Source organism: Falco peregrinus, chromosome 10, assembly GCF_023634155.1.
Source record: "Falco peregrinus isolate bFalPer1 chromosome 10, bFalPer1.pri, whole genome shotgun sequence".
Taxonomy (NCBI): domain Eukaryota; kingdom Metazoa; phylum Chordata; class Aves; order Falconiformes; family Falconidae; genus Falco; species Falco peregrinus.
In genome coordinates this window covers 4,960,561-4,983,417 of record NC_073730.1, presented here as the reverse complement: position 1 = coordinate 4,983,417, position 22,857 = coordinate 4,960,561, and the positions used below count along the sequence as shown (strand labels likewise).

Sequence of the window (22,857 nt, the reverse complement as noted above, 5' to 3'; positions counted from 1 at the left end):
CCCAGAGATGTTTCTGGTCCCGCCTCAGCTGACGGACTCGATGTGGCAATGCTGGGAAGGGGAGAGTCCATGCACAGGTACAGCAGGTGTAGAGAAAGGGAAGGTGCCACGGCACAAGGCTGGGGTGGGCTGGGTGACTTTGAGCTTCACCCAGACACCACAGACTCAGGACAGGGCTTGCAAGACCCCCTATAGCCAAAGGACCCCTCTGAAGGACGGCACAGCATCCCTCATCATGGACTAGGAGAGGAAGGCCTCTGGGTTTTAATCAGGTTTTGGCTGGGAGACGAGAAAGTCTATCCTGGAGCCCTAGCAGCTGGTGGCATCTCCACTCCGCATGCAGGACTTTGTCACCACGGCTCCGGGGAAGGGGCAGGGGCTGCGGGTGCCGCAGTGGGTGCGGGCTCCGCCACTCACCTGATCCAGTCGGAGGACTGGACGGCCAGCTGGCACATGGTCAGGCGGTGCCGGCTTGAGACCAGACCCTGCAAGAGGGGGTGATGGAGGAACAGTTATGGGAGGCAAGCACTGTGCCCTGGCCAGCCTGGGCTTGCAGACCCTCCTGGGGCAGAGCTTCGGGCTTGCTCAGACGACAGCCCAGAAGGATTCCCTCCTACCCACAAAAATTTATCTAAGTTCCTGTTTGCTGGAGGGGAGGAGTTCCTGCCTCGCTTCAGCCCCGGTTACAATACCGGTCGGTGAGATTTGCTCAGCACCACCGCGCTCAGCCCTGCACTGCAGCGGGGCCAGACCCGGGATGGTGGTTTCTTGATGAAATTTCTCCAGCTTTCAGAAGAGGAGGAAACTCTCTCCTAATTTGGATTTTCCCCCACCCCAGAAAGTGCTTTTAAAGGTTCCTGTTTCCATTGTCACCATCCCACAATAAAATTGGCTTTGAAATCATTCAAACAGAAAAAAACCCCAAACAACCAAAGCCCAAAACAACCTAGCAAGATGACCACCACCATTTTGGGTGAGAATGTTTCTCCTTGCTGTCTAGTACTTTGGCTGGTTGTAGGATCTTCCTACACTTTTTATCTAAGAGTGAGTGGTTTCATCCTCTCATCCTCTTAGGGTCTTTCCTATGCTCAGGAGACACCCAGGGCAGAAGAGGTCCAAGAAAGAACCACAGGTACAGGCAGTGCTGCCCAGAGCTCAGCCCTGGCTTCAGAGGTACCATCTCTTGTAGGAGGCAGAAAAGGAAAATGGGGACCACTCACCGTTTTCCCGTAGGAGTCGTGCACAGGCGAGACAATGCCACCGATGACGATGAAGCGTCCAGTCTTGTGCAGGTAATCCCGGGCTCGCTCTGGAGTAGGAGGGTAAGGAAAAGGGTACAGGATGATTCAGCTGGACCCACTGAGCCCCTGCAATGCCCTGCTGCTCCCTGTGGAGCAGCTCATCCCAGCTCAGGCAGCGCTGGGTGGGGAAGGAGACCAAGGGAAGGACTGGCTTCATCTTCACTGCCTGTATCATTTGGCGCCATCCTTGGTGATTCTGAGCATGGACCTTCCTGGGGACCCCAAACCTTCCAGGAAGGAGGATTTGGTGGAAGAAGACAGGTCTTTAGCAAAAGCTAAATCACATTCAGACCCCAAATCACCTTGAACCACCTCGCCAGGGCATCAGAGGGGCAGCCAAGAGCCTGCACCACTGACGGGAGCTGCTCAGCAGAGATGGGCTCTTTCTGCAGCACTGGAGGAGCCAGATCGAGCTCACGAGGTGATGCGTGAAGCTGGTTCACTCACTGCCTGCAGACACATCCTTTCTATTTTTCTTTGCCCATAAACTATACATCCACCCTTTCTCTCCCCAGGACTTCTCCCTTCCTTGCCTACTATGATTTGCTGCTGACTACCAGGCAAAAGATTTCTTAGCAGATGGAAGATGACAGAGGGATCTCCTAACCTCGAGCTGACAAAGACCCCTTAGATGTGGGCAAGATCAAAAACCCCAGGATAATAACAAATCCCACCACCTCACCTGCTGCTGGGCTGCAGGGACAACACTGTGGTTTTGTGAGCCGAAAACTTTTGCTAGCTCATACGTCGGCAGCCAGCTGTGCCTCCCTGCAGGAGGAGATCAGTACAGACTGGGGGGGATGGGGGGATGGATGGATGGATGGATGGATGGATGGATGGATGGATGGAGAGCAGCCCTGCCAAGAAGGGAACACTGCTGGGTGACAAACGACATGAGCCAGCACTGTGCGCTCACAGCCCAGCAAACCAGCCGTGCCCTGGGTGCATCCCAGCAGCGTGGCCAGCAGCCCGGGGAGGGGGTGCCCCCCCTCTGCTCCGCTCTGGTGAGACCCCCCTGGAGCCCTGGGTCCCCAGTACCCACCAGCCATGGAGCTGCTGGAGCGGGCCCAGAGGCAGCCGCGGGGATGGTGGGAGGGCTGGAGCCCCTCTGCTGTGGGGACGGGCTGGGAGAGCTGGGGTGGCTCAGCCTGGGGGAGGGAGGGCTCCGGGAGACCTTGCTCTGGCCTTCCGATACATTAAGGGGGCTTATAAGAAACATGCAGGGTTTTTTAGCAACCCCTGTAGTGCCAGGGCAAGGGACAACAGTGCTAAAATAAAAGAAAGTAGATCTAGGGTAAATATAAGGAAGATTTTTTTTTTTTCTTTTTTACAATGGTAGTGGGACACTAGAATACCTTGCCCAGAGAAGTTGTGGATATCCCACTACTTGGAATATCGAAGGTCAGGTTGGATGGGGCTTTGAGCAACCTGATGAAAGATGTCCCTGTTGGTTGACCGCCTAAATAAGAATTGCTGTCATGTACAGGGCTGCAGGCATGGGTCCTTAGCACAGATGGATCCCTGCCGCTCTCACCACAAGACCCACACTTCATGTGCCGTTGTTTTGGAAATGCTGAAGAGTTCACCAGGAGCTGCACACCACCAGGACCAAGACCCTCGTCCCTATCTGCTCCTCTCTGCTGGAAAGTGCTGGGATGCTGCAGGTGAGTTCACCACCTCTGAGCTCTAACCCTGCTTGCTCCAACTGTTGCTTGTACCCTGCTTGCTCGCTCCCTGCTTGATCCAACTCACAGACAGCAGCTGCTGGGAGCTGCGGGATGAAGCCTTGGCAGAGGAGAGGGAATGTTGGTCTGAGAGCATGTCATCACAGTGGGACAGGGAAGAGCCCTTCCTGCATGCACTGGGGGGAGTGAGGGGCTCCAGTGCCCTGCATATGGGCTCCTGGGGTCTGCCCAGCATGGTCTCAGACAGACGGATGGAGCTGCCCAGTTGGGGAACAGCAGCCCCACTGCAAGAGCAATGCAGGGTCGGTCACAGCATGGTCCCTCATGGTGGCCAGCTGACCCCCAGGTTCTTGCTTCTGACGTTTTTCTCTTCTTTCTCTGGGATGGCCCCCCTGATGCAGCCCCCTACCCTGCTTCCCCCCCCTGCCTGTTGGCAGGGCTGCCTCAGGCTTTGGGCAATAGTGGTTATGTTCTCCCCTTCTAGAAACCTCTTTGACAATGCCTCGTGGGGTTGTACCCACCTTCATCATGGCTCTGCCTCAGCGATGCTGTTATTTGCAGATGCACCTTCAGCCCTTTCTCCCTCAAATCCTCACCACTCCCCCGACACACGCTGTTGAATGTCACCTGAGACATCCCTGGGGGTTCCCTTGGGTCCCCTTCCTATGGCACCCATCACCTGCAGCCCAGCTGGTTCCTCAGCAGCCGAAGGGCTCTTACACCCCCCCTACCTGTTCAACACCACCTGCTGCCTGTGTCCCACCACTGCCAAGAGACAAGCCTGATGCACAGGCTCAGGCTGGTATTTCTAAATGGTGACATTTGAGGATAAAAATGCTGGTGAGGAGTTGTTAATCTGCCGTAGGCTCCTATGGCATATCCAGCCTCCCTCCTCCTGCCCCAGAGCACATGCTTTCGTGCCCCGATGGTTCTCTGAAGATGCTCTCAGAGAAGCAAAGAAGGGTTCTCACTGATGCCGGAGAGGGAACATCCCACCTTCTCATGCTGCAGCAGTGATACCTCCTGCACCCCAAGCTTTTGCAGCTGTATAACCCCCTGCTTTACTCGAGCTCTCCCACTGGGTGCATTGCAGCCGCCTCGTCCCTCAGGCCCACCATGCCTGTGCACGAGTACGGCACCGCAGCAGGGTTGCAGCCCAGCAGAAAGTGAGGAGCAACAGGCTGGGGGTGTGAGCGTGGGGCAGGTCGGTGGTGGCGATGGCCACAGCTGGGCTGGCCCTGTCTCTGTCCCAACATGGGGAGGGTAGTCGGGGAGTGAACAGCACAGCAGTGCCCACCCCAGCTACTGAGAGAGTAGAAAGAAAAAAATACAGCAACGGCAAAAGCAAAAAGGGAAATGAGATTGATGAGTCATTAGAAAGTGCCTCTTTGGGGTTTTTTTGGTTGGTTTTTTTTTGCAAGTGGAGGATCTGGAAAATATTTTGCCTTTACAAAGAAAGCAAGCATTTCTGAAGCTGAGGTGAGTCCAGGATCCAGCAGCCATCCCAAGATGTCCCTGCACATCATACCTTGCAGGAGCCCATTCCAGCCGCCGGTGTTCGCCCAGGGGACCGGGAGCAGCCCTGCCTGAAGGGCTGGTGCCCGCCTGTGTGCCAGCAGCTGGGAGAGGCTGGCAGGGAGCCTTCCCCCCCCTTGCCACCTGCACCCAGCCCCAGCTGGCACCTCCTAAAGCTGATGCAAAGCTCTTCAGCCTGCGTGGGATGGCTCCTGCTTCCCTCGGCGGTATAGCTGTGGTACTCCTTGGGAATAAGCAGCATGGCTCGCTCCTGCTGTCTGGGGAGATGCTTCCCCATCCCGGCTGCTCAATGTGGCACTGGTTGTTGGGGCAGGGGACACAGACTACAAACACATCTTTGCCAAAGCAGCCACGTTCCTGTTTCCCCTCCAAAACAAACTTTCCCAACGAGAAATAGGAAAAAAGAGGGGAAAGAGAACAGCCAGTGTTTGCCATGTGCCCAAGCACAGTCCAGTGGCCACAAAGAGGAACGATGAGCATACTGGGGATCCTGCTACATCTTCTGGAGCTGTTGAGCTGAACTGGGGCTCCTGGCCTCCTAATGGCAGCAGAAAGACCTTGTTGTCCTGCTGCTGGTTGAAAATTAACCACTGGCTTGTTACTGCCTGCTAGTGCCATGAGGGTGACGCCAGCTGGGTTCAGGCACGTACAAGTGGCAGCTGAGCCCTGGGCTACAGCTCAGCATGATGGGCAGATGAGAGCATAGCTTGGCAGGACCAGCTGTGGGGAAAGGGGCTTTTCCATGGGTACATCGATGGGTACGTTTTCCCTGCACGTTTCCTGGTCAAATTATTGTCTCAGGGTGGTGTGGATGGGGTTGTGCTGTTTTAGAAAGGACTGTTCTCCCAGTGGCGCATCTTTGCAGCTCCCATGCCCTTGTTCCTGCTTTGCTTTGGGACAAAAAATTAGCTTTGAAATTATTTCAGAGCTCCCTTGCAACAGCTTGGGATGGATGGGGAGCACTCATACATCGAGGGAGGCGAGAGGGGCTGAGCAGGGCAGGGAGGTAGGCATGTCGGTGAAGAACTGCTGCAGTGAAATGATTTTTTCCCCCTCCAATTTCTAAAATTTCTACCAGGGAATATTGTTCAGCTATTGGGTTGGTGAAAAGTCAATTAAGGAACTATAATTGCCATGGACTGTTTCCTCACCTGCCAAGAGTGTTGAGCAGCTCCAGGCCCCCGTGACAGCCTGTGGGAGATCTGCCAGTATCAATAAAACCTTTTCCTCAGACTCACCTGAAATCCTTTCCCTGGCTCTCTTCCCAGCTCTGGTGCTCTGGGCGTGCCAGCCCCCAGGGAGAGGAAAATGGGCTTCAATCATTTGCTTGGTGCAGCGAGTAAAATTCAACTGCCTGAATTAGATGTACTGACAGTTTCCCTCCCTGCCCTCAAAATCCTGAGCTCAGAGGGGTTAACACCAGCAAGTTCATTCAAACTGTATTTTTTGCTAGCTATCCGCCTGCTGGGAGCATCTCCCTCTGCCAGCGGGTTTTCTGGGGTGGTGAGGGGACCGGACCCAGCCCTGTGCATGACCATGGCTATCTGTGCACCAGGGGACACCCAGCAAAGCACCCTATAGGGGAGCATGCACAGAAAAATGCAATATTCTTGGGTTTTTTTCCATGGGCAGCAGGGTTTGAGGTTGAAGGTGCATAGTAAATAAAAGCACCAAACTCTGTGGGTGGTGGGGTTCCCTTCACAGCCTGCCATGACAGCCCTCCCTAATCCCACGCCCAGAAAGCCAAATGTGCAAAAATTTCCTCTTTCTTCTCCATTCTGAGTTTTAAAAAGAGGAATCAGTGGGTGCCAGCAGCACTTCTCCCTCTCCTGTCCTGCACTTGCCTTTATAAATGCTACTGGGTTTCCCACTGGTGCTTTCAAAGCTAATCAAGAGGGAGAGAAAAAAAGTGCCTTTTTTTTCTGATTCTGCTTTTTGGGGAATCTTTCACACAAACCCTGTCCTGGGACCTCTTCTAGATAAATTCTAGAAAGATGAAGACTGCATAGCATATAAGTTACAGACAACAGCATCAAGACACTTTTATAGCAAAAAAAAAAAAAAAAAAAGGAATTGAGCCATGATGTTGGAAGATAAATTAAAAGGGCTGAAGAAGTGGTTTTGGATGAGCCTAGGAGCAGAGAAGTCTGCAGGAAAGCTATCCTGACCTCCTTGGAAGCATGCACAAGTAGACAGCTGAAACGCTCAGAGCCGATTGCTGCCAGGCAGGGACAAATCTAGGCAAGATTTTTGGAAAAGCCAAAGCAGAGCATCCCCGATGCACGCTGCCATGCAGGAGAGCTGGGGCTTTCAGTGTGCAGAGGAGCCAAGATCGATGGACCCGCATTTACCTTTACATTGTAATGCTATTTAAAATGGAAATTAAAATGAAAAGGAAATTCCCTAACAAAAAAGTTGCCATCAAGTTTTAAATGAACACATCCTCTCGTTATTCCCTGCTTTGCCCCGACTTGATTTTCCTTGCCAGAAGGAGATTAAAAACACTGATCCATTCATCCCCACACCTGTCTCCTTTGCATACAGCACCTTTATAAAGCTCGCTCTGAAGAGAGACTGAACTCCTTGCACGTAACCTCTGCTTCAGGGTGGCTGATGGTATTAATTTACCTTGATTTTTGGTGGCAAAAGCCAGAGATTTTGCCTGGCCATCAGTTTATCAAGATCTGTATTTAAATAGCCGGGTGCCAAGCCTGCATCTTCAGGGGACGTGATCCACGCTGGAGGCACAACATCTCAGCTCTGGCTCCTGGGAGCTCACGCCAAGTCCTCACCACCTGCCTTAATAAAACACCTTTTCCTGCAGAAAACAGTTCATCTCCTCCAAACACATGCAAAGTATTGGAAATCGAAACAAAGTAATGTAATTCTGGAGGTGGAAAACATATTTGCCTGTTTCTACAGCAAGGCCAACAGCTTCAGCGGGACAGATCCTATGGGATGCTGGTGCCTCGCAGTGCTCATGGAGGGGTGTGCTGCTGGGAGGAGATGGGTGCTGCTGCTCTCTGAGTCACCCTCGAAACTGTTCATTTGGTTTTTAATCTGCACAATGATACTTAGAGAAACCTGTAAAAATGATGCTGCTCTCCAAAATACATACATAAAAGTTGAGATCTGCATTTTCCAGAGTGTGTTGTCTACCTTAGAAATACCAAACAGAAATAAATCTGCATGGAAAAAAAAAAATATTTATTGACTATTGAATCTCTGCAAGGCAAGTATTTGGGCGAACACACAGGCTATGAAGCAGCAGTATGGTATAGCAGAGGGCTGAGCTGGGAATGGGAAGACGTGCCTCCTGGTCCCGCCTTGCCTACAACTTGCAGAACATCTCTTTGCATCCCAAACTAGTCCGTTCTCACTTGTTTTGGGGGCAGAGCACGTCCATTTGCAGGGCTGTGTCCATCAGGTGGCTCTGCCTGCTTGCTCGCAGCTTGGCTGGCTCACTGGTTGGTGTAACTGTCAGCTAAGCCAGACCTTCACAGCCATCCACTTCAAAGCAAAAGCCTTTAAAAAGATTGCATTTTCTGAAATGCCATCTCAAGTCTTGCTTGGGGAGGAGCTGTGGGGGGTAGTGGGAGGCCACTAGTGGGGCCAGCACCATGGCAGGGGCGGGCACCCTCACTGCATGGTGGCAGAGGATTCGGAGCCAGTGGCACTGTGGCTTTGGGGTGGCACAAGATTGCATGGCAAACTTGCAGCATCTAGATGTGTCCGCACTGCAATCATGATGCTGCGTTTAAAGCTTCAGTACTTATATATTTTTTAAAAAAATATTTTTAACAGGTTGAATCTTCTTAGACTGACATGCTCTTCAGTGGCTAAATGGAGAGGGCAATAGGCAGCTGTAGCTGAGCCTGTCTGAATGCATTAGCTCATAGAGCCTGGAGCCTCATCCTCTGTACAAGGTAAGACAAAATTGCTTTAGCTCTTGTAAGAGACACCAGGGAAGTTGGTTGTTCATTCCCCACCCCAGGCTGAGGCCACAGTGCCTCCTGCCACCGCATCTGCTCCTGGCACATGCAGGAGGAGGTGTGGGTCTCAGCATCTTGAAATGATGGGCAATCAGCAATGTGGCTCCATGTGAGAAGCCACTAGGAGTTGGGCAGCCAGGGTAAGGAGATGGGATGGAGGTCATGGCTGGCACAGAAAGGGCAAAAAGGGTGAGTCTCCTGCTGTCCTTGGGTGTCTTGCTGCCTTTGGGTCTTCCAAAATGAAGAAAGTAGGGCTGTGCATGGCATGAGGGTCCACACTCAAGCACTGCACTTGTTGTTCTTCTGGGTTTCTGGAAATGGGTGGGTCGTTTCTTGGAACTGCTGTGGCTGCTCTGATGTTGTGGTGCTTCCTCCAAACCCCCAGGTCCATGTTCCCAGAAAAGACCTTTTTAAATAAAATTTCTTGCATCTTTCATGCAAAATACGCTGCTTGTGGAGACCAGCTTCATGCTTTCCCTGCAGACGTCACTGATGCCAAAGACACTGAAGCAGCTTTGTATTTCTCTTCTCATCCATATTCCTTACAGTCAGCCATCTGGGCAGCTCCCAACATTTCTTCCCTGCTTGTACAAAGATTTCTGCCTGGGAAAGACTAGGTTTTGGTCTAAAAGCCATCCATCTGGGGAGGCTTGCTCCTGCTTCTCGGCTGGTGTGTTGGGTTTCTGGCCTGGCTGTTGTCGTTGAGCTCACCCTTCTGTCACGGCTTCCCAGCCTGTTCCTTGCCTGTTGAATACCTGTGATGTCCAAGAGACCACACCAGACCCCAGAAAACACCCTCTGGTATTTTCATTCTCTAGAAGCACTTCATAGCCTGCAATACCAATGCAAGGATGTTGGGTTGGAAGAGAAAAGCTCTTTTCTTTTCCGGTATAAATTGTCCTTAATGCTCCAGACAGTCTTGCATGGCTTTTAAACCCTGACAGAAATAAACTGCCAGTGATGGCCCCTGCCAAGAGGTGCATTAGCCCACCGGCAGCGTGCTTTTGCAGCAGAGAGCTTTCAGCCGCGGCTCCCAGCTCCACGCCTCCCGGCTCGTGGTTGGGCTTAGTCTTGCTGTGTTGGGGAAGGAAGGGACAGGGGTGACACTAGGACCCTTCCCAAGCACTGGTGACATCTCCCTGCTGCCCCAGCCCAGCTTTGCTTACCTCCCCTGCAGAAATATTTTTGGGTCTACCACTTTCCTGCAAGGTGATGGTGGGGAAAGAGCAATCAGAGATACGGTCCAGGGCTACAAAAACATAAGTGATGATTTTGCCCAGATTGAATGAAAAAAGAACATCCTGCTTCCCCAATAGGAAATCAGTGCTTATTTAAGAGATGTTTCTTTTTGGCGGTTCTCACCGAGTATATTTAATCATGGCGATTCGGTTCCCTTGGCACTGCTCCATCACCTAAATTGATGTTAATGAAATCAAATATTCCTTGTGTTCAACTTTTCAAGGTGTAATTTCAAATTCTATTTACTTTGCCTTTGTACTTCTTTCATCCACACCCCTAAGACTTCCTTTTTTCTTTTATTTTTTTTTTTTTTTTTTTTTTTTACGCTGCTGGCCAGCTCTGATTTATGCCCTTCTCACCACGGGGAACTGAAGCCGCAGACCGTTCCCGCTCCGCACCAGCCCTCTGAAAACACACAGGAGGTAGCAGGGAGGCAAGAAAGTTTTGCACAGTCTTAATTGCTCTTCCCCGAGAGCCAGAGCAGAGGAGGGTGCACAGCCACGAGTGATGAAGGCGGCAAAACCATTTCCCAGCTGTCTCATTTTCATCTCGAGCAATTTGGCCTCCGACATCCTTGGGTGGGAGGCGGGAGGCAGCCATGAGGTGCCGAGGGCAAGGCAGGCGCTTTCTCACTGTCTAAAATACCTTCTTCTGCAGGGGAGAGTGACCCAGATACGCCAGCACACTTTGCTTTATTCTCAAGCTAGCAGCACTTGCAGGACCTAAATGTTGCTTCCTACCCCGAGCTCAACTCGGGCAAGGAGCCAGCAGTTTTTCTCAGTCTAATTGAGTGGTGCGTGTGTATATATTTATATATATATTAAAAAAAAAAAAAAAAACACCAAAAAAAAACCCCCCAACAAAACGAAAAACCAACTTGGAATGCCAAATCAGGGATGTACTCATCAGAGATGTACTGATCTCAAAGCCCAGCCCTCCCGCCTGCCTCAGGGCCACTTTCTCTGCCCCCTCCTGTGTCTTTGCCCACCCACCACCTACAGCCGCCCCTTGGCTGGAGCTGGAGTAACCACTGGCACACTCATTCCTTGGACTTCCTGGAGGGACGAGGTGATGTTTCTTTTAGGAGACCAAGCCTTGACTGCTCTTCAAGGGACGTTTCTTTTTGGGAAGAAGCAGGAAGAGGAGCAGAGAGTAATTCTTCATCATGGGGTTGACCCTTCCCCAGGCAAGTGCAGGGAGATCCCAGTGTGTCCCACTGACCCAAACAGCTTGTCCTGCCTCGAGCTCAGTGCCTTTTAGATGATCTCAGTCAGATTCCCAGGAGACTTTTGGTTGGTAGAAAAATCCCATTAAGCCCCCTAAAGCTTAATGATTTTCATCTCTGAGCTAATTTGCTGTTACATGTTTTTCCCCCCACCCCGTTAGTCCATAGCTGCACCCAGGCATTGTAGAAGTAACAGATTTGGAAGGGGCTTCCATGCTAAATGGCTTCACTCATTGCTGCACATTTGTTTTAATGGCTTTTCTTAGGCACAAAAAAGCATCGGCCACCAAATACCTCAAAACTCGTGGGTGGACGCAGATACTACGGCAGGCCCCAGAGAAGTGATGTTGCAGCACCTGACCCTCCTACCTGCCAGCCCACCGAGGTCCCCCACCAGTGTCCAGCTCCGAGAGCTGCCGGAGTGATGACTAACAAGCACCATCTGTTGACCACTAATGGCTTCATGACAGAAAAGAGGAATGAGATGTTTAAAACAAACCAAAAAAAAAGGTTGAAGACTGAGTCACAGTGAGCTGACCTAGAAATAGCAGAGCATTTGCTGGAGACCCAACAAGATGGGGCCTGGTCAGGGCACCTGGCTGGTCTCAGGTGATCTGGGTTTCTTAAATGAAGCTGGGGAGAAACAGGCTGTTTGATATTATTGAAATTGAAGTTTAAATTCAAGGCATCATCCTGTTTTCCCCTCTTCTTTCAGCACTGAAGTACTGCAAGGGGTCAGTGGGTGTGAGAGGGCATGCAGAAGCCCAGTAAGAAACTCTCCAGCTCCCAGAGCTTAAGAAGAAGCATCTGAGGAAGAGCCTGGCAAAACAACACAGGCTGAAGTGCTTTTCCCTCCTAGAGCATCCCACCTGGCTGTGTTGAAGCAGGTGGGAGCAGGCAATGACCATCAGGTGAGCACCATAAGGACAAGTACAAGGAGATGCTTCTTGAGTTGAAGTTGCCACCAGCTCCTCTAGGTAGGGACTGGACCTATTTTTCTGTCAGGCAGGTGATTAGCACAGCACAGCACTGTCACTGTCACTACTGCTAAGGAGAAGCAATATCATTTATTGCCCAGAGATCCCCATCCTGGTACCACAGGGTGAGGAGGAACATGCTCAGCACCTTGCTGGGTCTCACCTGAAGGCTAGGCAGCTGAGTTCTGCCAAGGTGGACCATCCTCCGCTTGGTATCTGACATCCAGAGCTGCTGCTTGGGCATCTTAGAGGTCCTGAGGCTGGCCAGGTGAGGGTCAGCATTTAACCTGGTAAAAGCAACTCTTAGCAGGTAAAAATGGATGAAGAAGATGACTTCACCTAAAGAAAGATGTTTTCTGAGCTCCCTGCTGCAGGACATCACTGAAACGCCCTGCTTAGAAGGCTTTGGAAAAGGATTACGTGTCTCTAGGTAAGATGAGTGTCTGTACACACATTGTTGAAGTGAAATGGGAGAGGTCACTACCTTTCCCTGGCTGCTGCAGTCGCTGGCTGCCCCCTAAGTCAGCAAGGGCCGTGCATGGTGGGGAGGAGAAAATTTTCCTCTTCCGCAGTATTTTCGTTGGGTTTCAGAGGCAAATGTACCAAAGTGTGCATTTGCCCATGCTCGGTGTAAAATGCTCCTCTGAGCACCAGGCTTTATCTAAGTACAAACCAGGGGAGTGAACGTCACCACAGCTGGACTGGGCAGAAAGCAGTTAGTGTGGGTTTGACTGAAATCTGTCTCTCCTAGGGGTTTTTTAAGGGTAACAGCTCTCCAGCTGGTGTAAAGCGATGTAAACTCAATGCCCAAGGTAAAGTGGCATCTATTTGCGGCGTGAATCTGGCCTGGAGCTGATGTTCTGTGGCTGTATCTCAGCTTCAGTGAGAGTCTAAATATCAGAAGCAAAAATAATTGTTTGGCAAGCAAAGGGGAGGGTATTCCAGATAGCCCCAACTGCTCTGTTTCAAAATGATTTTTATCACCCTGGGCCCACCGATAGCATCCATCAGGACAAGGGAAGCAGCAAAAGGCACCTGGCGAATACTTTCATTATCCTGCCATGAGTTTGTGTTTTGCTTTCACCAGGATGTGGGTGGCACGTCCGAAGTAGGACAGGCACATCAAAGCTCATCCCTGGAGAGGTCCCAGTCCCCATCTCAGCCAGCCACAGGCTGGGAAATCGGTGTCACTTTTTTTTTTTTTTTTAAACGGAGGGGGGAAAAAAGCCCCAACAGATTTCCACACTTGTTTTCTGCTGCCCTAATTTCCCTGTGCAAGCGCTCCGTTTGTTTTCATTTCCAAGCCGTTGTAGCACATCAAAGGCAGCGCTTTGTACACCCCGGTGCGTATCGTGCTGGTCCTTTGGGATGACGTGCTGTGGGATCACAGCCTTACTAGCAGCAGAGGATTTACGGTCCCTGATTCCCCACGGAGCAGAGATGGGGAGCGTTTTCCTGGCGGCTTTTTGTTGGTCGTGGGTTGCCTCTATGTGGGGCTGACCCCTGTGCCGTGAGTCTAACCACGGCTTGTCTTTGCTGGCAAAGCATCCAAAGATGCTGACCATGGCAGGGATTTGTGTTGGCTTATCCAGGACTGTGCAGGCAGAAAATATCCCATCTACAGAGATGCAGAAAATCTGGGGGGATGCTGGTGACAACATGGGGTGGCGGAGGCAGCCAGGGTAGGACTTTAGTCCCATGGTAACACCAAAGAGTTGTCACGTTCCCATTACCACAGCTGTATCTCACCTGGCTGTATGGCTCAGTGGAACCCTCTGCCTTTGCAGATCTATTCCCAAGACTCCATTTCCCCCAAAAGAAGCATCAATGATGTCTTTAAACAAAACAAAGGCACCAGAAGCAAAGCTACGCCTTTCAGCATCCCCAACACAGCTCACAAGATCTCGCTGGGAAAACTGGATTTTCTTAGTTCCTTTGCCAATAAGCCTTAGCAAAATGTGATCTCCTCAGGGAAGGCTTAAGCTCAATTAGGGGCTGTTGGATTTTCAGTGAAAGTAGAAACCTTTGTGGAGCAGGGGCTGAGCAAGTCTGTCCTTGCCTGGCTGAGAGACAGGCTCCCCACCCATCCCATGGGGATCTCCTCTGTGTTGGCCTCCTACTCCACCTCCAGAACAGACTTTTCCCAGTACATCTCCTCCCAGGGCAAGACCTATAGTGGCTCTTGAAAATATATATTTCTAAAGACTCCAGCTTCTTCTTTTTCCCAAAATATGGATTTGGCAGTTTTCTGCTGGTATGACCAAGCTACATCCAGCAGCTCAGGTTTACTGGAGGAAACTAGTTGATGCTGGAAAGGGAGAGCAAAAAAAACGTGCTCCCAACCTAGCCTGTCTTCTCCAGGTATGACTGCACACCATCAACATGTGCAAGCAATGCTGCTTTTGGGGGGACAAGAGCTGTGCCCTGGCCCTGGTTTGTTTTCAGGGCTGTGATGGGCACTACAGGCTTTGCCTGACCTTCTCCACGAAGGGCAATCCAAAATTCCAGCCCTGCTTGGCTGGGCACCAGTGGCACCACACAAACCCTTGGATTCAGGGTTTATAAATGTCAGAGAGGGCACGTTTGTCTCAAAATGCAGAGATGCCCTGGAATTGTCTCCATCTTAGGGTAATTTTTCTGTCTTAGAGGTTGTTGGGTCTTTCCGTAGCTGCTCTGGGCTCCCCCGTCCCAGGTAGATATTAATGCTGGGGTTACTTGTGCTGCACAGTTAACACAACTGGACTGTTTCTGCTTGCCCATTGCCCCCTGGCCACAAGTGGTGGGATGTGGTCTTGGCCCCAGCTTCAATGCATCTCTACACCTTCTTCCTCAGCTCAGGGGACCCCTCGCAGCCCCCCTGCCTTGCTGCCAGAAGGGATTTCAGAGATCAGAGCATGCAGGGGTGAGGATGTCTATTTTGGGCCAGCTGCTGCTCAGATGCACAAAGATCAGCCTAATCACGAGCCGCTCCTACTTGTGTCCCCCATTGCTGCGGTACCTGATGCTAACCCACAGCATGGCAGGGAAAGCCAAGATGTGAGTCCCCCCCATTGCACCAGTAGAGAGGGATTAAGTGACTTGCCCAAGGTCACAGGAAAGATGTGGGCTGCCGCTGTTGGGATGTAGCATTCAGCTAATTTATACCCTCGGCATTGCACAGGCTGCTATCAACATGTATCAGAGAAGACGATGCGGGAGGTGCGAGCATCTTAGCGAGCGCAAACAGTATTTAAATAGAAGCAGAGCCCCTGTTTCTTTCTTGAATGAGGTTGTAGGACTGGATTTCTCACTGCTGGGTTTGTTTATAGTCAGTGGAAGTAGGAGAAGGTACGTGGCGCATTTTGGGAGGTGGCATTGTCATAGAGACAATGTAATGTCTCACAGACAGTAATAAATACTGCTAAATATTTAAGAGCCTATAAATATTTTAAAAGAATCCCTGAGTAGTTATTGATGGAGTTTAATCTGGTGCTTGGGAAAACTCCTCCTCTCCTTGGGTCATAAAAAGGAGATGAGATGCTTGAGATGCAGGAAGCCGGTGATAAAGGCCATGAAAAAAGTCTGTATGGGGCGCAGCGATGGGAATGTGACATTAACTGATCTATAATGGCACCCAAAAGAGCCATGGGTGCTGCAGTCCTGCTGGCGCTGCTCTGTCCTCCCAGCACAGCACCCAAAAACTGCTGTTTCAGCACATTTTGGGCAAGTACTGGGAGTGGAGGTGTCGGTGACTCACCAGCCACAGCACCAGGCTGGGCTGACCGGTTGCCCTGTCTGCCGCCAGGCCAGGCACATCTTGCCCTCCCAGTCCCCTTGTGCCTATGGAAGATTTTGGCTGTTTGCAGAGATTTTGGCAACTTGGGTATCAGTGGAAGCTCCTCTACTGTGCCACAGAGCCCAGCCAGCATTTCAAAAGCTGCCGGGAGGTGAGAACAGATACTACATCTCCCCATGTCCAATACATCACTCGGGGTGTTATAAGTAATGCCTGTCCTGGCTCTGCCCCAGGTCACATCCTGCCCGCTGCCGCTCCACCTGTGCTCCATGAGCCCTGCCCGTGCTAAGCCGTGCTGGGCTCAGCCAGGCCACCTGCCTGCCACCTCCTCCCACAGTCCCATCACCCTCCGCTTGCTCTATCGATCACTACGGCTAATCACGCATTCAGGTTTCAGCCCGGAGATGAAATGGCAACACGAGGCAGCCTTGCAGAGGCCTTGACTTCTCACTCATGTTGCAGACAGCGGAGGCGAAGCCTCTCTCCAGCTCCTGACGAGCTTTTGCTAGAGGCGGGGTAGGGAGGGAATTTTGCTTCTGGTCATTTGCAGATATATTCGTGTTTAAGCCCAAGGGGAAAGGGTGAGCTGTCATCCTGCTCGCACATTTCTCCCAGCTCTGTCCCAGGCAGCAATGCTCTCATTAAACTGCTCTGCAGTTCAGTCATCTCAACAAACTACGAAAAAGTGATTCTTGACATTCAGGATATTAAAGCAACACACCATAAACAAAAGCCGCAGCTCCTGCCTCTTCCTCTCTTTTTACTAACAAAGCTCCATCCCTTCATCTCTAAAACCCGCATAGTGCGATGCAGCAGACCTCGGTGCTGCTCCTCGAGAAAGGCTGCATGGCATAATCAAAGAGCAGCCTGCTGGGATGTTTAATTGCTCAAATTTTCATAAGAAGCCATGCAACAGAGAGTTTTACTTTCATGGCAGAGTCCTCTTTCACTGTTTTCCATCAGGAATGGTTTTTACCCAGCTGTTGGCTGGGATATAAACTCTCTTCAATAACAGGTGGACCTAGGACATAGGGGAAAACTTAATTTTAATTACACAGAAAGGGCGAAGAAGAGGAAAAATAGTGGAGATTTGCTGACTTTCAGGATTCACCCCATCTACAAGCTACATTTTTCTGCATAAGTCCAGGTTTTGGCACTGTTTGAAATGAAGTGAATGGGAAACTATGGCCAAACAGATTTAGAACATCTAAGGTACCAAGGCTCCCTCTGAGAAGGCCACAGCTGAACGACAGCTCACACATCCCTTCCTCCCATGTGAGCCGACCTGGAGCAACTCTACAAACCAACGTGCAGGAGATGGAACAGGGGAGGTACATGCAGATGGCACAGATTTGACTGAAATTGCCTGTTTGCTGCCAAATGCTTGATAATGCCCCCAAAAACAGCTGTAAAAAGGGCCAAGTGCTTCTGGCAGAGTCTTATAATAATGTCCCAACCCTTTCCTTGGGGGTCACCCAAACTGCTGCCTCTGAGCCCAACTCTGAGCATCCCCGTGGCCCCCAGCCTCCTCAGCGCTGGACCTCGTGGGCACCATGCCACCGGGAGAGGGGAAGGACAGCTTGAAACCTTCCTCTACAAGGGTAGGGAGGTCCCCAGTAAAGCTCTTCTAATCAAAGGCTGATGAGCAGAGGTGGAAAGGTGGACAGAGATGTGTCAGAAAGGGTTGGGCTTGATTGGTGACCCAAGCCCTGAAGATGAAGCTGTGTCAGGCTGTTCTTAGAGCTGGGCAGAAACAAAACTGTGTTTGATGACCAAGGCCGTTTCCTTGAAGCCAGAAGTTTGCACGTGAAAGGATGGGTTGTGAGGAATTTCAGAACTTTAAAAAGGCAAGACAAAAATGTCTAAAGTGCTAAAATGAGGAATGCGAGCATTTACAGAGAGGCCTTTTCTTCTATAATTTAAGAAAAAGGAATAAAAAGAAAATAGAAAGAAAATCAATATCAAAACACTGCATCTTGATCGACCTGCTACCATCTCGCCTCACCAAACCCCTCATTCCAGGTTGCAGAAATCATCAGAACAATCCTTGAGTTCTCATATGCCCACGGGACAGTACAAGACCTTTCCCCTGTAGAACTATGAAGAAACTCAGCATCTTCCTTCCAAATCTGGTGGTTTTTTGGCTTCTTCTCCAATCCTCAAATCTGTGTGGTTCTCCCCAGGAGGGAGAACCACACAAAATCTGGAGCCTCTGACCTCGCACAGTGACGTCTTTAATCCCAGTAGTTTACCCGAGACCACCTTCAAAGTGAATTCTTTTTGAAAAAAAATTTGAAAAAATATGCTTTCTACCTTACTCTGCAGGGCTCCTCTTTGTCTTTCATGCTCTGAACCCCAGGCAGGAGGAGGTCGTGTTTGGGTTCCCTGAGTTGGGACAAGGTGGGGAAATGATTGAATTGTCAAAGCAAGCACAAGCTCATCAGCTGGAAGAGTGCCAGCATGGGCCTTGATTCGTTTGCAGGGCTGCACGGATTAGGTTTTGCTTTTGACATTGGTTCGTTGGCTTTTGTCCTTTGGGTGGCATCACTTGCACGGGGAGGAAGCAGCAGGGGAACTGCAGCAGGGCCAAGATGGAAGGAGATGTCCTTTAGGCAGCAAATCCTGAGGCTGGCAATGATGTGCCGCTCCACATGTCCCCAGTGGTTTGGCACCGAGATGCCAAAGCCACCATGGGGACATCTCAGAGGTTCCCCTCCCGAGCTGGCTGCGGGGGAGGAGGGTTAAGCATCTACCCCGTGTTCAGTGTTTCTCTGAGTGTCAATGGGAAATTAAAGTGAATTGGTTTGAATTCGGTGCCCAAGGTAAGCAGCCGGGCTCGCCGGCACCAAACAGTGGGGGGTTTCTTGTGGCTTTAATGTGGGACTTTGCTCTGAATCTTATTTTTCTCAAATTATTAGGACTTCCTGCATGAGATCCGCTTTTCCTTCTCTATACCTCTTTAGGATATATCTGGAGCTTCATTGCAGGCTAAAGGCCACCAATGTTCATGTCAAGCCTTAGAAACCACCTCTGCCCTCTTCTCTCCTCTCACCCTGCCTCCCCGCCACATTAGCATGCTAAACTCTTTCTCATAGCCCCATAAAGCTGGAAAATACAACTCATATTTGTGACTCAGAACATATGTATATCTCAAAGCACATCTGATACCACAAATAACTCCAAGTGTTTTCAGGGCTATGTGGGTGTTTGTCTCAACCCCTTGGTATGGATGGCTGTATAGCACTGTATCTCACCTACCTTTTTATTATACATTATATATCTTAAGTATTAATTTATATGCATGATATTGATTTTTTATACACAGACTTGAATCAGTCTCATCTGGCGAGCCCTAGTGACCCAGCCTTGCAACTGGCAGAGGATGGAGGGAGCCCTGTTGCAGTAAGTTCAGCTCCATACGAGCTCAGAGCTCAGAAGTTCAGCTCAGATGCGAGGGTCAGCAGTGGTTGCAGTTGCTGGTCTGGGGTTGTAAGAAGCAGCCCAGCTTTCAGTATAATGATGATACTGAGTCTTCAGTTCACATGACTGGTGGAAAAAATAACCCAGTGGGAACCTTTCCCCCCACTAGGAGAGACTTCCAAATAGGTAACCCATCTCCTAGTCAGGGAAAAATCTATGGGAAAAGGTTGGCTTTCGGCACGAATAAAACATGGTGAGGTCCATACTGAGAAAAATTATGGTTGGCATGCAATGGTATGTCTATAGTGGCATACCAGTGCAAATCTTATACTTCCTTTTGGCTTAATTAGTACCATGTGTTAAATAGATAACTTGTATCTCTCTATGTTAAGCAAAACATCCTCCTATCAGGCTCACGAAGCCCAGATATTTGCCTGAAAGATAAAGACAATATTTTTGCACAGATTCAGCTGTTTGAAATGCAACATTTACAGGATGGAGTACTGTTTGGGTTGGATTCATATAGCAGAGAGCTAAATGAGTAACACAGATTTCGGATGAGATTCCCATGGTTTCATGTGATTATTCTTTTAGAATTAAGGGGAAGTCTTCCTCAAGCAAAAATGAGGAGGGACTTAGAAGCTAAATTGTGTCCTTTCCTTGTGAAAGACTCATTTGTCCCCATCAGGTATCTCAGGACTTAAATTCCAGGATCTCTATAGGACATACACATAGAAAATTTCCACAGCAAGCCATCCTCTTGGAGCTAAAACGTATCTTCCTGAAAGATGTCTGAGTCTTGATTTACAGCCTTCACATGACAGAGAATCCATCGGCTACCCAAGTACTTCTTTGTACTACTTGATTACCTTCACTCAAAACCACACGCTATATTTCTAGTCTGAAGTTGTGTGGTCTCCAGAACTGCTCCTGGCATCTCACCAGTCCTTATTCTGCTGAATAAAGAGCCCCTTTCCCTCACATATCACATACCCCCTCCCCCAGGCAGATCCTTAAAGGCCATGATCAATTTGCTGCTTAACATCTTTAAGGATGGGTCTGGACTGAGCCTCTTTAGACTCTTGCCACAAAGCCTGGTTTCCGGAGCTAATGTAATTCTTGTTACTGTTCCTCCAAGAAAGGTTTTGTTAATGCCATACATGAAAATAATACAACCTTTCTTCCTCTGCCTGATATTCCCCTGCTTGTATCTACAAGGATTGCATTTGCTGTTTTATTTACAGCATCACACAGAGTTTGTATTCAGTAGGCTGTGTACAATCACTCCTCAGTCCTTGACACAGTCGCTGTTTGGCAGAAGACATTTGCCTGTTGTTTATATTTGACGTGCGTTCCTCCTTGCCGGACATATGACTTTGCATTTGACTTCGGTATTTGAAGAAGCCCTTTATATCAAACAACCAGAGTAAGGCAGCACAACTGACTCATTACCATAATTAATTGCTATTCTACCCATTTTGGGGTTATTGGCACTTTTTCACTGGTGGGAATTATACGTTTTCTTCCAGGTCATTGATAAAGATACTGAACAGTATTGAGGAAAATAAAAAAAATCTCATCACGAGCCTAGTAAAAACACCCACTGCATACCAGTATCTCACCAATCCTTATTTTCTAAAATATATTTTGTTACCGGTTTTCAGTTCACTGAATATGTGCCACATTAATATTTTTAGTATTACTTTTCTCGATCAAAATATCATCTAGAGTCAATAATATGAATTACAGAAATCTGTTTTATCAATAGTTCCTTCTATTAACCAAGTCCCTGTAATTTCATTTAATTATTGTTTTTCTTTTTGAATAGTTCCTCTTGTGCCTTGTTGTTCGCAGTTGCTTTTAGCTTAGGAAAAAGGATTTTTTTGAAGTTTCAGATATATTGGTGCCCAGGACTACATTGTGCTGGCAGTTATGAAATGGAGTAACAATGTGATCATTTGCATCTCGAAAGCCATCATTTTCTAGCCTGCTGCCCAACTCATTAAGATCTGCAAAACCAAGGCCTGACAGAGAGATACCCCAAGCTGTTTTCAATTATTTTTGTGCTTAGAAACTTAGGTAAAGCTTTTCAAAACCCTAGGGATGCTTCTCCAGCTGTGGCATGAGACCTTCAGCATCTGCTCCCCAGCCTCAGATCTCCTATGAGACATCAAGGATGGTTCCTCTCTCTGCGCTCCGGGAAGGGATATTAGAGGAGCTGATCTTTCTACTCCCGTTTTTTTCTGCAGTGGATACTTCACCCTTACAGCACTCCTTGCCACCCCAGGTAAGTCGCCGTTCACACAGGGATCTCCAGGCATTTCAAGCTCTCCCCAAACCGTCAGTATTTATGGCATGTCAGACTGCCTTTGGCAGAGACTGCCCTCCCTCCCTCCCTCCCTCCCTCCCTCCCTCCCTCTTGTCTTGCCTGAACAGGCTGTAGCAGCAATTCTAGCATCCCCGTCATCTGGATCATCTCATGGATGCTCAGTAATCTCAATCATCTCACACAAACATTTCCGATTCCTTTGACCTGTTATCAGTCTAAAGCTTGGATATTCCTACGTTTCAGTTAACTGCCTATATTTTTGCTCACTGGTGCCATACCTGGCTTTAGCTGCTCGGCCCGCTCCCTCCCTCCCTCCCTCCCTCCTTCCCCGGCCAGGGAGGATAGAAAAGTGCTGCAGCGGCCGCAGGCTCGCAGAGCCAGCCGGCTCACAAACACGGCCAGGAGCCCTCGCCAGCACCGACCCGGGGGGCTGCGGGGGCGGCAGCGTGGCCAGGTGAGTGCGGGGGGGGACACGACCCGGCTATGTGAGGGCAGCACGGCCCGGGGCTGGCTGCCAGCCCCTCCGCCGCTGCCTGCCGGGGCGGGCGGGGGGTCCAGGGGGCTGCCTGCGCCCTCCGCGCCTTCAGCACCACCGGCCGCGGACAGCGCCCGGCCGGCCCGGCCCCGCCCCCGCTGCGGTGCCCGCTGGCTGCGCCCCCCCGGCGCCCCCCGCCCCCCCCCGGGGTCCCGCCCGCACTGACCGAACATCTGGATGTGGCCCTTGGTGATGGGATTGAAGCTGCCGCAGGCCAGCAGGATAACGTGGGTCTTGGTGGTCTCCGTCATGGTGCCGGCGCGGCCCTGCCCGGCCCTGCCCAGCCCTGCCCCAGCCGCTTTTTGTGTCTCGGTGCGGCTGCGGCGGCGGCGGGAGGGAGGGAGCGGGGCGGGAGCGGCAGCGGGGCCGGGGCGGGAGCGGGGGCGGTGCCGCGGCTGCGGGAGTGGGGAGGGGGCCGGGGCCGGCACCGCCCCCCGGCGGGCACAGCCTGGGGCACGGCACCCCCGCGGGCACGGCGGGGCACGCGCACAGGTATGGCACAGGCACACACATGTATGGTACAGGCACACACACATATACGGCACAAGCACACACACACACACACACACACGTATGGCACAGACACACACACAGACGCGTATGGCACCAGCACACACAGAGACACGTATGGCACAGGCACACACACACATATGGCACTGGCACACACACAGACGTATGGCACTGGCATGCACACACATGTATGGCACAGACACACACACATGGGTATGGCACGGACACACACACATGCAGGTACAACACAGACACACACACACGTATGGCACTGGCCCACACACATGGGTACGGCACAGACACACACACACACACGTGGGTACGGCACAGACA

At 50.6% G+C, this 22,857-nt stretch overlaps 1 protein-coding gene across 1 annotated transcript in view; it reads right to left on the bottom strand.

Annotated features, from left to right (window-relative positions):
* Positions 1-22,381, bottom strand: part of NMNAT2 (nicotinamide nucleotide adenylyltransferase 2) — a 30,078-nt gene extending 7,697 nt beyond the window's left edge. The window contains exons 1-3 of the mRNA XM_055815806.1: positions 22,181-22,381; positions 1,221-1,309; positions 418-485 (exon numbers count right to left, since the gene is read on the bottom strand). Coding sequence (XP_055671781.1) covers positions 418-485; positions 1,221-1,309; positions 22,181-22,265 — 242 coding nt within the window. The 5' untranslated portion in view covers positions 22,266-22,381. The remainder of the gene's footprint in view (positions 1-417; positions 486-1,220; positions 1,310-22,180) is intronic.
* Between the last annotated feature and the right edge of the window lie 476 nt (positions 22,382-22,857).